General features: G+C 53.0%; 1 protein-coding gene across 1 annotated transcript; it reads right to left on the bottom strand.

Moving 5' to 3' along the window:
- Positions 1-4,782: 4,782 nt before the first annotated feature.
- Positions 4,783-11,499, bottom strand: ANKK1 (ankyrin repeat and kinase domain containing 1; the record flags this gene model as incomplete). Its single annotated transcript, XM_084221463.1, has 8 exons — positions 4,783-6,122; positions 6,471-6,516; positions 7,382-7,500; positions 7,716-7,871; positions 7,956-8,005; positions 8,859-9,010; positions 9,351-9,645; positions 11,315-11,499. 8 exons carry the CDS (start codon positions 11,497-11,499, stop codon positions 4,783-4,785), a joined length of 2,343 nt encoding a protein of 780 aa, XP_084077589.1.
- Positions 11,500-14,748: the final 3,249 nt, after the last annotated feature.

The following is a 14,748-nucleotide window of genomic DNA, read 5'->3' on the forward strand; positions in this document are numbered from 1 at the left end:
CAGCACATTGGGCAGCAAAGAGCCCAGCTCAGCTCTCCTGAGAGAAATCCTGGCAGAAATCCTTATAAAACAAAGACTTAAACAAAATAAAGGCAGGGCAGCCTCAGCAAAACCTTTTGGTGGACTGCAGCCTTTTCCAAGGCGAGGAAATGAATTCCCTGAATGCCTTGTAAGGATTTTTTCTTTCTGCTTGGAGCAGATATTAAGGGTTTGCCATAGAATAGCAATAAAACCTTGCTGCTGATAAGGAGGCAGCTGTGCCTTGCTGAGGAGCAGGCTGGTGCTGGGGAGCAGGGGCAGGGCCATGGAACCGGGCCAGAAATGCCCCAAACCTCAGCTCTGTCCAAGCTGAGCTTTCTCAGGGTCTGGAACATTTCCCTTTCCTTTCTGAAGCCACGGCCTTGCAGCCCAGCAGCAAACAAAGGCTCATTGGAGCCCTCACTGCAGCTAATTACTGCACCTCCTGATTGCTGACCTGCCTGATGCTCCTCTCTGCAATTGCTCCAGATGGACTGGGAGTCTTTAACAGGACATTTGCCATCCAGCAAGGCTGCTGGGGAGTTTATTTATTTCTGTATTCAGGAGAAATTCCCTCCAGGATGGGGAGTTCAGTTGTGCTCTCTGGATTTTCTCCTGGATCGTTTGGAGGTGATCCCTGTACCTGATATTTTTAAAGGGAAATTCAGAGCAGGGATGCTCCAGGGATGGTTTTCTGTTCCTCCCAGCACCAATCCTTGCCCCACAAAAAAGCTGTTTGGACTCACAGATTCCATGGTCCCATGACCCCCCAGAGCCAGGCTGGGCAGCAGATTTAGGGCTCTGCACCTCTGAGGTGCCCTCAGAGGGACATAAATCTTTTCCTGGGCTTTGTTTGGGTACAAAACATTTCTCCCAAGGCCACAGAGGGTGTGAGGAGCTCTGAACTGCCAAAATGAGAGCCTGAACTGCGATATCTCCTCCCCAAACTGTCCCCACAGAGCTGAACTCCACCTCTCACTGGCAAGAACCTCAGGCTTTAAAAACAATCACTTTTGGGCTCGGGCTTGTGGGGCTTTTTTTCTTTTTCCCAAAGAAGAGAAGGAGGCCAGCAGCAAATTGCACGGGAGGAGGGTTCCCTGCTGTGCTCTGAGCCAGAGGAGAGGAAAGCAGCAGCTGATCAAAAGATGTTGAACTTGCTGGGGATGAGCTGCCTGCCAGGAGCAAACAGCAAGAGCTCCTTGATTCCCAGCCAGGCCCTTTTCCCATTATTCTAATGGAAGTGGAGCTCACACCTGCACTGATGGAGCTGGCTGGGGAGCAGCTTTTGGAGGGGAGGACGTGGTTTTATTGCAGAGGAAGGGACAAAACTCCTCCCTGGGGCTGGGGAGAGCACGGGGAAGTGCTGGATGGGCTGGGGAGGGGGCAGGAGGAATCCTGGCAGGCCAGGGAGAGGCTGAGCAGGAGCCTGGCACGTCTCACACTGACGTCTGCCACAGCACAGAGCCTACAACCACCTCCTTGCAAGGAAAAGAAACACAGAGAATTCACTATTCCTTCTTACATTAAAATCACTGCCTCCTACATTCACATCATTGCTGTCAGAAACATCTTGATTTTCCACACCTAAGGGGCTATGGAAAAAAACAAGCATTTCTGCTAAAAATAAGGATTTTTTCCCCCCCACAAGCTGTATTTATTCAGATCTCTTTTCCTCTAAAACGCAGCATTATTTTAATTTTAATTTAATCCCATATCTGCATAATTGCAGCACTGCCAAACAAACAAATCACAGTCACTGGGAAGCAGGAGCAATGCAAAACGTGGATTTAACCAAACTCAATTCCAAGCATTTTCCTGTGAGCATTCCCCCACAGAAGAGCCACACTTCTCACCGAAACGTCCACGTTTTCATCACAACAAGCATCCCCCCTTCACAGGAATTTTACATCAGAGGATTTGTATTACAGTCAGATCCAGCACTGAGAGAGCACTCAGGAAATCAGTGCCAGCCCCTCCTGAAGCCATCCCCTGCTCTGCTGGTTGATTTGCTCTGAGTTTCTTGGTGTGCTGCTTGTGGGGAACACGGGGTGCTGAGAGTCCCGTGCCTTTCCCCACGGGTGTCCGGGATGGAGGTGATGCAGAGGGAGTGCAGGCAGCCTGGTAGGAAAATTCACCCACAAACACCAGGGGTTGATATCCCAAAAGGAGACAGAGGAGTCCTTTGGCTTTATTCCAACCAAGGAGAGGCCATGGGGCATCCCCTGGACTCTCTCAGATTTTTGGAGGATGCAGCCTCCTTTTTATCCCAATTTCCAGCCACATTTCCCCTCTCTCTTTCCCCATTTCTGAGGCACTTGAGAGGTTCAGACTCCCCAGAACACCTGATCCCAGAGATTCCCCTCTAATGTACAACCTTCTCTTTTAATTTTTAATTCTTATGGAATTTAGGGGTTTTTCTTCCCCATTGTTTCTTTCATCTTTCAATATCTAATTTCATTTCTCAGCAAACCTACAGTTTATTTGTAAAGGCAAATATCTTTTTCCATTCATCACTCAGTGGAATCCTCCCCATTGTTTCTGTTCTCTCCCAGTGGGTTTTATCCCCCAGCAGCCCCACAGCTTGTTTGGAAAGACAAATCCACTGTTCCTCTCAATCCCACAGCACGCCCAGGATTCACAGAGCTCGGGGTGACTCCAGCAGGGAGCAGGGCTGCAACAAGATCAGCTTTAAGGGACCTTAAATTCCCCCCCTCTGGTTTTCTGTCTTAACCACCCCAAACCCTGCTGGGATTCTGTGAGGGATTTGAAGAGGGGTTGGTTTGGAAATATCCCCGTGGTTCAGGACGCCTGCAGCCCAGGGGTGCTCAGGGCAGCACTCCAGAGTCATCCCACAATCCCTGCCAACATCAGCAACACCACCCTGCTCACCCAGCCACCCCAAAACCATAATTTTGGAGGCATAAGGGTCAATAAATTTGATCTTTAGGAATCTAAACGAGCTGTTTAGGAGGTTTCTGCCCTGCCAGGAGCTGCCCGGGCTGTGAACTTTGGCTAAGAACGTGAGATAATCAGCAGCAGATTTATCAGCAGGGACAAAAGACTGAAATGGAGTTGAAAAAGGGGAAAGAGAAAAAAAAAAAGAGGGGGGATGGAGATCTACGAATAATTTTAGAAATAAGCTGCAAGTTGCACAGTCACAAAGCGGAGGCTGGAATGCACTTTTCCAGAGTTTGTAAAGACTCATTTAATTTCTATAGAAACTGAGCAGCAAACAGGTAATTTTCTCTGCAAATTGCTTCTATCACCTCTGGAATGCTCTGCAAGAGCAATGTATTTCCCTCGTGTCTTCTTAATGCCCTGTTATTTTCATTATAAATTTAATTAAGCTCTTGTAGAGAACATTCCATGACATACGAGCTGAGTTTTGTTTTTCTGCCGGAGCGGGGACAGAAAGGAGCTGCTGGATTATGTGGCAATTGGATTTCTGATTTTCTGGGTAAATATTTCAAATGACACCAAGCAGGGGAGACATTTGCTGAATCAATACGGCTGAAGCTGAGGGAAGGAGCTGCGCAGGAAGGTCTGAGCTTCCCAAGAATTCCTTCAGCCAGGCCTTTCCTCCTTGGGTGAAATTAGGGAATATCAAGAGCAGGTAAATCAGGGAAATTCCAAGCATTTTTGGATTTTTTTTTAGTAGTTGCAATAAAAAAACCTCAATTTTTTACACTCCCTGCAACCCAAAATGTCACCAGCATTTCATTTCATAACCTGCCCAGCTCCCCACTTCACCAATGGCAAATGTTAAAAATGAATCATTTCATTACAATTTATTTAAAATGATATCTAAAGGCTCTGGTGCCAAAGCAGAGTGAAAAACTGGGTTTGAATACAATACACATCAATACCATAAGTTAATATAAAATGAAAACTGCATTAGTAGAGGTTGGGCATTTTAACCCCCTTTTTAACCCATTTAATCTCACATTATCAGGCACTAACAGCTCTCCTGCAGAGCTGGGGTTGTTTGTTTCTATTTCAGCCTCTTCCCAGCTCAAGGCCATGACAAGTCACCCTCCCAACAGGCACGTTTGGGGACTCAGGAGTCACAGCAGGGCTGTCAGAGCTGCACACCAGGGCTCTGGCTGTCACCAGGGAATCAAATCCAAGATGATGTTTTTCACAGGACTGATCGAGCTCTGGAACATCTTCCTGAAGGAAACCGGGAATTATTTCTCCCCAGAGACACGACTCAAACCTTGACCTGCAAGCAGCCAGATCTCCTGTGTGATTATTCTGGAATTTCTGTTCCCCGTGCTGCATCCATTTCAATATTCTCTAGCAGTGATTTTTCCTCCCTGCCTTGTTTTATTTCATTCTTGTTACAGAAAGGAGATGTCAGGGAATCTGACACATTGCTGTGCCAGCAGCAGGTGAGAATCTCACGATTCAATTCCCACCTGTGCCGGGGCCATTTTACACCAATTTTCTCTGTAGGAAAACATGGAATGAAAGCAATAAAAGCTGTGTGTGCTGTGCACAGCTCCAGCACTGCCTGCATGAACGGGGGGTGCATAAATCCCTGCTCAGGAAGGATTCAGGAGGAAAGCACTGCCTAGAGTATCAACAAGCCAAAACGTTCTACAAGCTTGGAAAATAACTTGTCATCAAATAACTTCATTTTCTTTTACTCTCTGAGTGTTAAAAACTTCCATTTAAAAGGGGCAAATATTTTCCTGCAGTCAGCAGGGGACAGGACAAGGTGCTTTGGGAAAGCTCAGGCCGCAGATCCCGGAGCTGGTGAATTTACAGATCTGTCCTTCCCGGGATAAGCCTGGGTATCTTCACCTCGTTCAGAGTCCTGTTCCCAGCTCTGCTCCCCGAGGCCTCCTTGCCCTGCAGCAGGGCGATGATGCTCTCCCGCTGGTGCCTCACGGCCAGCTGCAGGGCCGTGCACCCCGTGATGTCCTCCACGTCCAGCAGGGCCCCCGCCTTCAGCAGGGTCTTGGTGATGGCCATGTTGCCCTTGAGCACCGCCAGGTGCAGCGGGGTCCGGCCCACCTTGTTCCTGGCGTTGACGTCGGCCCGGCACTCCAGGAGGTTGATGACGCTGAGGAAGGAGCCCCTGAGCACGGCGAAGTGCAGGGGGGCCCAGCGGGCCCTCTCGGCCGTGTTGGGGTCGGCCCCGCAGCGCAGCAGCTCGCTGACCACGGGCTCGTCCCCGTAGCGCGTGGCCAGGTGCAGCGGCGTCCAGTCCATGCCGCCCTTGGCGTCCAGCCGGGCGCGGCTGCCCTTCAGCAGCCGGATGATCTCGATGTGCCCCTTGAAGGCGGCCAGGTGCAGGGGGGTCCAGCCTTTGTCCGTCCTCAGCTCCACGTTGGCCCCGTATTTGATGAGTTTCTCACAGATCAGGTACTTGCCCCTGACCACGGCCAGGTGCAGGGCGCTGTAGTGGTTCTGGTCCAGGCTGTTGACGGAGATGCCGTTCTTCAGCAGGTACTGCACCACCCTGAACTTGCCCCTCTCCACGGCCACGTGCAGCGGCGTCCTGAGGTTCTTCTGCTTCCTCTCCAGGTCGGCCCCCTGGCTGGCCAGCAGCTTGACCAGGCCCACGTGCCCGAAGCAGGCGGCCACGTGCAGGGCGGTCTTGCCGTCCACCTCCTGCGCGTTGGGGTCGGCCTGGCGGGACAGCAGCACCCGCGCCACGTTCTCGAAGTTGTTCTGGGCCGCCAGGTGCAGCGGCGTCCACCCGTCGCGCTCCTGGGCGTCGGTGCGGGCCCGGTGGTCCAGCAGCAGCCGCGCCGTGCGGTCGTCGCCGTGCTGGGCCGCGAAGTGCAGCGGGCTCCAGCCGTCCTCGTCGGCCGCGTCCACGTCGGCGCCGTGGCGGATGAGCAGGGCGCAGAGCTCGGGCAGCCGGCGCTGCACGGCCAGCAGCAGCGGGGTGCAGCCGCCGCCCGCCGCGCCGTTGACGCCCGCCCCGCGGCCCAGCAGCGAGCGCACCTTGCCCGCCTGGCCCTGCAGCACCAGCAGGTGCAGCAGGGTCAGGCCGTTCTCCTGCACCCTGCCCAGCTCCTCGGGGCCCAGCTCCTCCGGGGTGCCGGCCTCCCCGTGTGGAGGTGGGAGAGGAACTTCCTGGGGGTCCTTTCCTAAAGGCAGGGACGCAAAAGGGGAGAAAAAGAGTGAAAAACTCCCAGGGAGGGAGGGAGAGCCTGTGACTGTTTGTAGGGTGACGTGGAATGGAGTCATTTGAGAGATAAGGAATGTAAAATAAGGCCAGACATGCACTGGCACATTTGGCCTCTCTCTCACACTACCTATTTTCGGAAAAGTTCATTTTTCTTAACTTAAACTTATCCTTAACTTAAAATTTTCCTTACTTTAAAATGTCCCCCACGTGGAAAACCTTATGAGCCACATCCTTCTACAACAAACCAAACAACTTTTATAGCTTCCCCTTCTTTCATTTTCAATTTTAAAGCGAGTCCCCTACTTACCCCCACTCCTGGGGTCTCGGGGGAAGGCGAACTCCTCTTTGTCAGCCTTGTTTTCAGAAAGGAGGAAAGGAAAAGGATAAAACAGGGTGTTTATTTGCATCCTGTAATGTTTGCATAAAGTCCTTTGCTGCTGCTCTGCACTTTTATGTTATCATTTGAGAGTTTTTTATCCAATCCTGTTTTCGCACCCAAAACTCAGCTAAGCCAATCACGACACAGCAGGAATGGGGGAGCCTGAGGATGATCTCTGGATATCCATGAGCTTTTCCTCCTTGTGCTCATTTGCTCCCAAACACACACATATTCTGCTTCCTGACTGCATGGCAGCATCCCAAACTGATTTCTATTGTTCTTTAGGCACCCCCAAGCCCCTACTTCTTCAGGCCTCTGGTTTCTTGCACAGCTTGGCAAAACCCTCTAAACACCCATAATTCCCAACTCATATCTGTCCCTGATTTCTAGGCATGATTACTCCAGTAGCTGGGATTACATCGTGACTATCCAGAAGCTGATTTTTTTCTCAGCCAGAGAAACATGGGGATTTCAAACTATTTTAAAAAAAATTTCTGTAAGAATTTTTCAAAGTAGAACATCCTCAGATTTGTGCCGTGAACAGAACCCTGTGATTCTGTGTTTGCTTGAGTTTCTTTTAGTGACTGAATAATAAACCCACTTCACCTGGGCAGATCCCGAAAAGGCTTTTCCTCTTGGACTCTTCATCCTTTAGTGCATTTGTTAATTAATTTGCAGGTGTCTCATCCCCATAAATGAATTACAGAGGCACCGCCTGTGCAGACACCCTGTGAAGGTGCTGAGGTGCACCTTTGGGAGGGGAAAGAGCCTCAAGATCTGGTCAGAACAAGGAGCAGGCTCAGAGGAGTTTCCTGAGAGGCGCAGGGGGCTCTGCTCACCTGCTGGCTCCTGGAGATGGCCGGTTTGTGGGACATCTTCCTGACCAGGCGCTCGTTCTCCGGGTCCTGCACCAGGCTCTGGATCAGAGCCAGCAGCACGTCTGTCTCCACTGGGATATCTGCCAGGGCAGAGCAGTTCAGCTGTGCAGGCTGCCCCAGCTCCAGAGCCAGGCAGGACCCACGTGGGAAGGGAGGGAGAAGGGATGAGGGGATGTGTGACAGCAGAAGGGCTGTTAAACCTCGGAGGTGGCACTGGGAAAATGGGACACAAACCCTGCTTACCAACCCACGGGGTTGGTTACCAACCCTTGGCTGATGCACACCCCAGTCCCACCTGCAAAGCTGGGCCTTTGCTTGGGGTCCTGGTCCCAGCACCTCTTCATCAGGTCCACCATCTGGTGGCACTCCCCGGGCCAGTCGTCCCTGACGAGCTCCAGCCCCGGCCTCTTCCCCGCTGCCACCTTCACGATGATGGCCATCATGTTGGCCCCTGGAAAAATCCAGCACCCTCTGGGTGTTGTGCCTGGGAAAAGGGCTGGGGTGAACATCCCACGGGCGCAGGGTTCGTGTTTACCTGTGTAAGGCTTTTTCTGCATGAGCACCTCCCAGATGACGATGCCGAAGCTGCGGGAGAGGAGAGACTGTGAGCACTTGGACATGAGATGCACTTATTGCTTCTGCCTTCTGGAGAAATGGGGAGATCAGGGAGGAGGTTCTTCAGGAGGGAAGGATTTCATCTCCCAGAGCAGAAGGGTTTCATCCCCCTGGCCAAAAGGATCACGCCTTGTTGTTCTGCCTCATGCATCTCCCTCAAGAGCGGGGTCATCACCCTCCAAAGGGTCTGAGCAAGGAATGAGTGACTTGGAGCCTTTCCTGGCAAAGTCAGGCTCTCAGTGCCTTTTTTCCACTTTATTCACATTAGGGTTTCGAGCCCTGGGCTCCTGCAAGTTCCTGTGGCCTTGCAAATCCTCCTTTCCCTCTTGCCTTGGGTTACTCTGTGCTGCAAAGGCTGAGGAATTTCCAGACATGGACATGGAGCTCGTGTGAATGTGCTGCAAAGCTCCCCCCCCCGAAAGGACAAAAGCCAAGCTGAAATCTCTGCCTCTTTCTGACCAAATTGAAGCTGAACGCTCAGGCAGATAAGCCAATATTAGAGTTGTTTTAAAAGCAGTCTCAGCAGGGACTGTGCTGAAAGAGCAGCACTGGCTGTTTGGGCTCTGCTCTCCCTCCTCTCTATGGGAACAGGGTGTGATGGCACTGGGGCAGTGCAGCCTGGCAGGGTGCATAGGGGTGATGATTATCCACAGAGAACCCCCCTCCCTCTCAGTCACACCACTGAGGCCGGGGCACCCCAGTGTGTTCCCCACGTTCTAGGAGGCAGAAAAGCAGAATCTAAACAAACCGAGGCAGTGTCCAGCCTCCCTTGCTGGGTGTCACAGCCTGGGGACACCCCTGGGTGCCCCGGGCCAGCCCTCACCTGTACACATCGTACTTGATCCCCGGGGGTTTGCTGTTCTGCAGGAACATTTCGGGGGGGATGTAGCTCAGGGTGCCCCTCAGCGCTGAGCTCTCGATGTACTGCATCCTGCTGGACTGCTCCATCCACTTGGACAGCCCAAAGTCGGAGATCTGCAAGCAGGAACAGGGAAGCTGCCCCAAAACGCTCACACTCTCCCTCATGCTGTCACCCAGACATCCCCCATCTCTGGGACCAGGGGCAGGAGGAGGCGAGAGCGGCTGGAGCTTGACAAAACCCTGACAGCCTGCAGCCACCGAGTCCAGCCTTAAATCCCCAGAGCTGGCCCAGAGTCCCAGTGGGATGCTGAGCACACCGTGTGATTTGCTCAGCAGCTGCTTGTTACACACCCCACAGTCCCTCTTTCACGGGGTGCTCCTGCAGAGCTGATTTACCGCGGTTCTGGCCTGTCTGGCAGAGATTGCCCGGCTCTGATGGGAGTGATGGCTGTACCTTGACGTGCATGTTCCCATCCAGGAGGACATTCCCTGGCTTCAGATCCAAGTGCAGCAGAGGAGGGCTCATGCTGTGCAGGAAATTCATGGCCAAGCCCATCTCATGGATCACCCTGAATTTCAGCTGCCAGGACATTCTGTGGGTGGGGAGGATTCTCTCCAAGGAGCCCCTGGCCATGTATTCCATCACTATCCCCAGAGGGCTGTTGCACACCCCGTAGATGGTGACGATGTGCTGGAATTTGATTTTCTCCATCTTGCTTGCCTCCTCCATTAGACAGTTCATGCTGGTCCTGGAAAATGGAAAATAAAGAATAAAAAATACAGCGGGAGCAAGAAATTTTATCAGTCGATTCACAGGCTCAGTAACTGTAGTAACTTGGTGACACCCAACCTTTCTGAGCACTGCCTACCCCAAAAAGATTCACCCCAAATTCTTCCTTGAGCTGATGCTAATGCTGCCACACAGGGATCTTTTGCAGATTAAAATCTGACATGCATGGTGTTGTGACTTCTCAAAAGGAGCTGAGGTTTATTTGGTGGTTTATTCAGCCACCACAGGGAAAGAGATGAAAAACTTGCACTTGTTTCAAACCTTAGCAGTGAGGATCGAGAGCCTGTGCTTGTGACACTGCTCCTGCAGCTCCTCCTGTGCCTGCAGCTCTGTCCCTGGGCACGCTGACTCTGCTCCCAGGGGAAGCCTGGCACAGCTGCTGGCTGCCAGCTCTGGCAGACCTGTTTCTCCAAATTCTCCAAAGGCTCACCCCTCCCGACCTGCTCGACGAGTTTGGGGGAGCAGCCAAGCAGCAAAGTGCCAGCAGTGCCTTTAAAAAGCACACCCTGGGAATGGAGCTGAGCTGCCAGCAATTAGGCCAGGCCATTAATTGATCTAAAATGGTTCAGCCAAGCAAAATCTTCTGCCAGACTTCCTCTAGCAGGCTCCTCACAGTGAGACCCACCTGTGGGTTGAGGAATCTCGGGTATTTTACTACAATTGATAAGATACAGAATTAAAATTGATTATTTGACTCTTTTTTTCCCCCCACAAACAAGAACAAAATGCAAATGTAGAATGTGCAGAGCCAACTGAGGACAGCCAGTGCTCAGTCTGAACTCAGTTGTCATCTGTAACAAGAAATCATGACAGTGAGATTTTTATCTAGGCAGGATCCTTCCAAATTGAAGGGAATAAAATTTTAAATTAAATAAGTCCATCAACTCTGCTGTTTTTCCATCAGCTCTGCCTGTATTGGATGTGTTATCAGCAGTGGTTGTGACTGCCTGGCCTTGTTCCATCTCCAGACTCAAGGTGGGCACCAGAAGAGAGACAGAGCAAGAGGCAGAGAGGAGCTGCAGGTGCCCCATGGAGAGGAAAGAGATGTCTGGAGGCTACAGGAGCAGGGCAGCAAAACCAGCTGTAAATCCTCTGCCCCTCACCTTTAAACCTGGTGCTTTTGGTGATTAATTCACTTTGATGGATACACCTCAGCCCCAATGTCCAGTGGCAGCTGTAAATAACCCACCAGGCTGCTTTAATCCGTGTGCAAGGTGCTGAGCTCAGCCCCAGGCTTCAACCCTGCTCTATTCCCCCTTTGCACATCCACACCAGACAGGGAAAGGCAGAACTCCTAATCCCCACTCCCTTGGCTACCCAGCCCTTCTCAAGGAGCAGGAGCTCCTTCCTGCTGAGTTTCATCCCCCAATCCCTCCAGCTGGGACAGCCAGAGCTGATCAGGGGTTACCTGTCCACGCTGGAGTCCTGCAGCAGGTACAGGGGGCACTTCACAGCACAGACCATCCTCCACCTCCTGTGCTTCACCTGGTACACGTGGCCAATTTCCCACTCCCTTGGGTACCCAGCCCTTCCCAAGGAGCAGGAGCTCCTTCCTGCTAAATTTCATCCCCCAATCCCTCCAGCTGGGACGGCCAGAGCAGAGCAGAGCAGAGCAGAGCAGGGGTTACCTGTCCACGCTGGAGTCCTGCAGCAGGTACGGGGAGCACTTCACGGCATAGACCGTCCTCCACCTCCTGTGCTTCACCTGGTACACGTGGCCAAAGCCCCCGCTGGCCACTCGCAGCCACTCATCCTCGAAATCCTCCTTGCTGAACACGGTCAGGCTGCCCAGCCCGCCCCGCTCCGTGCCCATGGCACAGCTGGCTCTGCCTGCCTGCTGGGGAGGCACAGGAGCTCCTCCTGCCCTGCCCTGCCCTGCCCTGCCCTGCCCTGCCCTGCCCGGGGAGGTGGGGATTCACCCCAGGGCAGCCCTGGCAGCTCCTGCCAAGGGGTGGATCCTCTGCGTGGCTGCTCACATATTCTGCTTTTCACACATGGCTCAGCTCCAGCCCAGCAGCGTGGCTCTGCTCACTCATATCCAGCACTGGGTGGGCAAATCCTCCAAGAATTCCGGGAGGGAAATGGTGCAAAGGAAAAGCCTTCAGTGAGTTCAACAAGCCTGTGTGAATTCTGCATATTCACACATGGCTCAGCTCCAGCCCAGCAGCGTGGCTCTGCTCGCTCATATCCAGCACTGGGTGGGCAAATCCTCCAAGAATTCCAGGTGCAAAGGACAAGCCCTCAGTGACTGCTCCGTGCTGAGGATGGGGTTCCTCAGCACAGCCTGGGGGAAAGGGGAGGTGGGCCTGGGGAAGGGTGAGGCTTGGAGGGAACAGAGAAATCCACCAGGCAGAATTGTACCTGAGAGATGTGGAAAACACTCCAGAGAGAACAGAGGAAAAGTCCCCCCAGAAATAGCTGGATGGAGAGGTGGAAAACATTCCAGAAAGAACAGAGGGGAAAAAAACCCAGAAGTAGCTAGATGGAGACGTGGAAGATACTCAAGAAAGATGAAAAACTGAGTTTAAAAACTCCCCAGAAGTAGCTGGATGGAGAGGTGGAAGACACTCCAGAAAGAAGAAAAACTGAGTTTGCAAAACTCCCCAGAAGTAGCTGGATGGAGAGGTAGAAAAAACCACTCTAAAAAGATAAAGAACAGGAAAAACCCCAAACAACCAGAACTAGCACATGAGTGCATGAGGCTGAGAAAAAACCTCAGCAGAAATACCAGAAATGTGTCAAACCAGAGCAGCTCCCTCGGGGTTAAAATCAAATCTCCCTGGCAGTGGGTGTTTGGAGGAGCACGGGCTGGTCAGAGCAGTTTTACCTCACCATGTGAGCACAGGAGCAGCACACACACCTTCAGCTGAAAAGGGGTTAAAATCTCTTGTCTGGGTCTTGTGCATTTGTGTCTTTAATGTCTCAGCTCTCTCTGGAGGCAGCTCGGTGTCAAATACAAGGCAGTGCTGATTTCCTCAGTGCTACTGCAATGCAAATAATAATCAGCACTGCTGCAGGGCAATTGTCTCACTGCCAGCAAGCCTTGACCTGGGAGTTTTAGTTCTGTGGCAGAATGTTGAGGAAATCCTTGGAGGAAGCCTGACTCAGGTGGAAATGTGAGTTACACTGAGGGGTTCTGGCAGTGCACTCCCTTCTTTTAAGGAAAGAATGGGGGGAAAGGCTCTGCAGCATTTAGGGAGGAAAAACCCCAATTAGAAGGAGATTGTTGCCAATTCCCTGGCACTGCCCAGGAGCTGCCCACCTGGAGTGATGCCCTGCTCCCCTCCACTCCCAGCTGCCCACACAATTCTGGAGCTGGGGACAAGGACAGGGGCCCCATTCCCTCCCGTGCAGGCACAGACCAGACAAACACGGCAGGCTCAGGTTTATTGCAGAGCTCAGGAGGAGGGGAACACTCAGCCCACGGCTGCAGGGGGGCAGCAGCTGCTGCTTCTCTCCCTCCCCACCCCTTCCAGGGGTAATTCTGGGCCAGCAGCTCAGGAGTTCCAGCTCTGAGGGCAGGAGGAGCAGGAGCTGAGGTCCTGCTGGTCATCCCCAGCACAGGCAGGCACACCCCTCCATCCCCAAGGTGCTTTCCTTGCTCACTCTCGGTCCTGGACAGGATGGGGCAGCCCCAGCTCCTCTGGGACAGGGGGATGTGGGGCTGGAGCCTGGAGGGGGCTCTCCACAGCTGCCCTCCCACAGCCACCCCCCAAAGCTGCCAGGAGAGCCCTGTTTGTGTCCCCCATCCCATGGATGCCTTTCCTCAGTTCATTCCAGCAGATTCTGCCACTGGAGTCCTCTGACCATTAGTGGGGACTTGGAGAAAACAGCAGCAGGGCTAAAGGGCAAGGAGGAAGGCACTTGGCTCCTGGGAGGTGAGAGAAGCTGTAAATCCGGGGGGACACATCTGCGGGGCTCTGGCTCCTGTGCACACACCCAATTCCATCCTTTCCCCCACCGCCTCTCCCTGGTGGCAGCCCCAGAGCACAGCGCTGTATTTCCACCTCTCCCTGGTGGCATCCCCAGAGCACAGTGCTGTATTTCCATGTATTTCCACCTCTCCCTGGTGGCAGCCCCAGAGCACAGCGCTGTGTTTATTTCCCTGGCTCTCCTGCCCCCTGCTCTCCCCTCTGCTGGCCCTCGCTGTGCCCAGCCCGGCCCTGGAGCCGGGGCACTGCAGCCATTCCTCCTCACCCTGCAGTCTGGGGGCTCTGATGCACAAGGGAAAGGAGGGAGGAGAGGCAGGCTCGGGGCACAGGCGGCATCTCCTGCTCCCTGGTCAGCAGGAGCTCTACAGAAGCAAAGCAAAGTCAGCTGCTTCTCTGGTGGCTGGGGGAGCTGCAGGAGCAGTTCAGCTGCTGGGATCACAGCCCGTGGAATTCTCCAGGCGGGGGAACACGGCTGGGCTTGGCTCTCTGCCGCTGGTGCAGCCACAGCCCCATGAAAGCAGCGCCCAGGGCTGCGCAGCCCGCCAGGGCCCCCAGCAGGATGGGCAGCAGCGCGGCAGGAGCAGCACCTGGACACACAGAGAGGGAATGGAGCAGTGAGAAATGTTCTTGGCACGAACAAGCACGGCCACAAGGAGTTAGGGATGGTGCCAGTGGGCTTTGAGAAGTCTCTCGTGTTTTACCAGCTCTTTTCTAATAGCTATAAACATCAAATTAACATCAGCCAGCTTCTGTGTTTCACCTGTGAACACTCCTCACCTATGGCCAGCCTCATTCTGCTTCAAAATTCTGCAATTCTTTACAGACAGAACATTCTGCCTCATTTTTCTCCCCTTCCCTCCTCCTAAAGCTTGAGTTCCCTCACAGGGCGCCTTTGGAACTCTCTTGGATGTGACACTGATGAACCCCCATGTCTGGGATCCAGGGAGGCCAAAGCAAAGGTCAGGAGTTGTTGGGATATAACATAATCCAGAAAAGTTGTTAAAAATGTGGTTTTCCTGCAGCAGGGAAAGCTGAGCAAAAACCTCTGCAAGAGAAATGAAACCAGGAGAGCCCCACCTTCCTCTGGCTTGTACAGAAACCTGTTGTTCATCCTCCAAACAGGCCCAAGG

This window comes from Fringilla coelebs (assembly GCF_963513975.1).
Source record: "Fringilla coelebs genome assembly, chromosome: 25".
Lineage (NCBI taxonomy): Eukaryota > Metazoa > Chordata > Aves > Passeriformes > Fringillidae > Fringilla > Fringilla coelebs.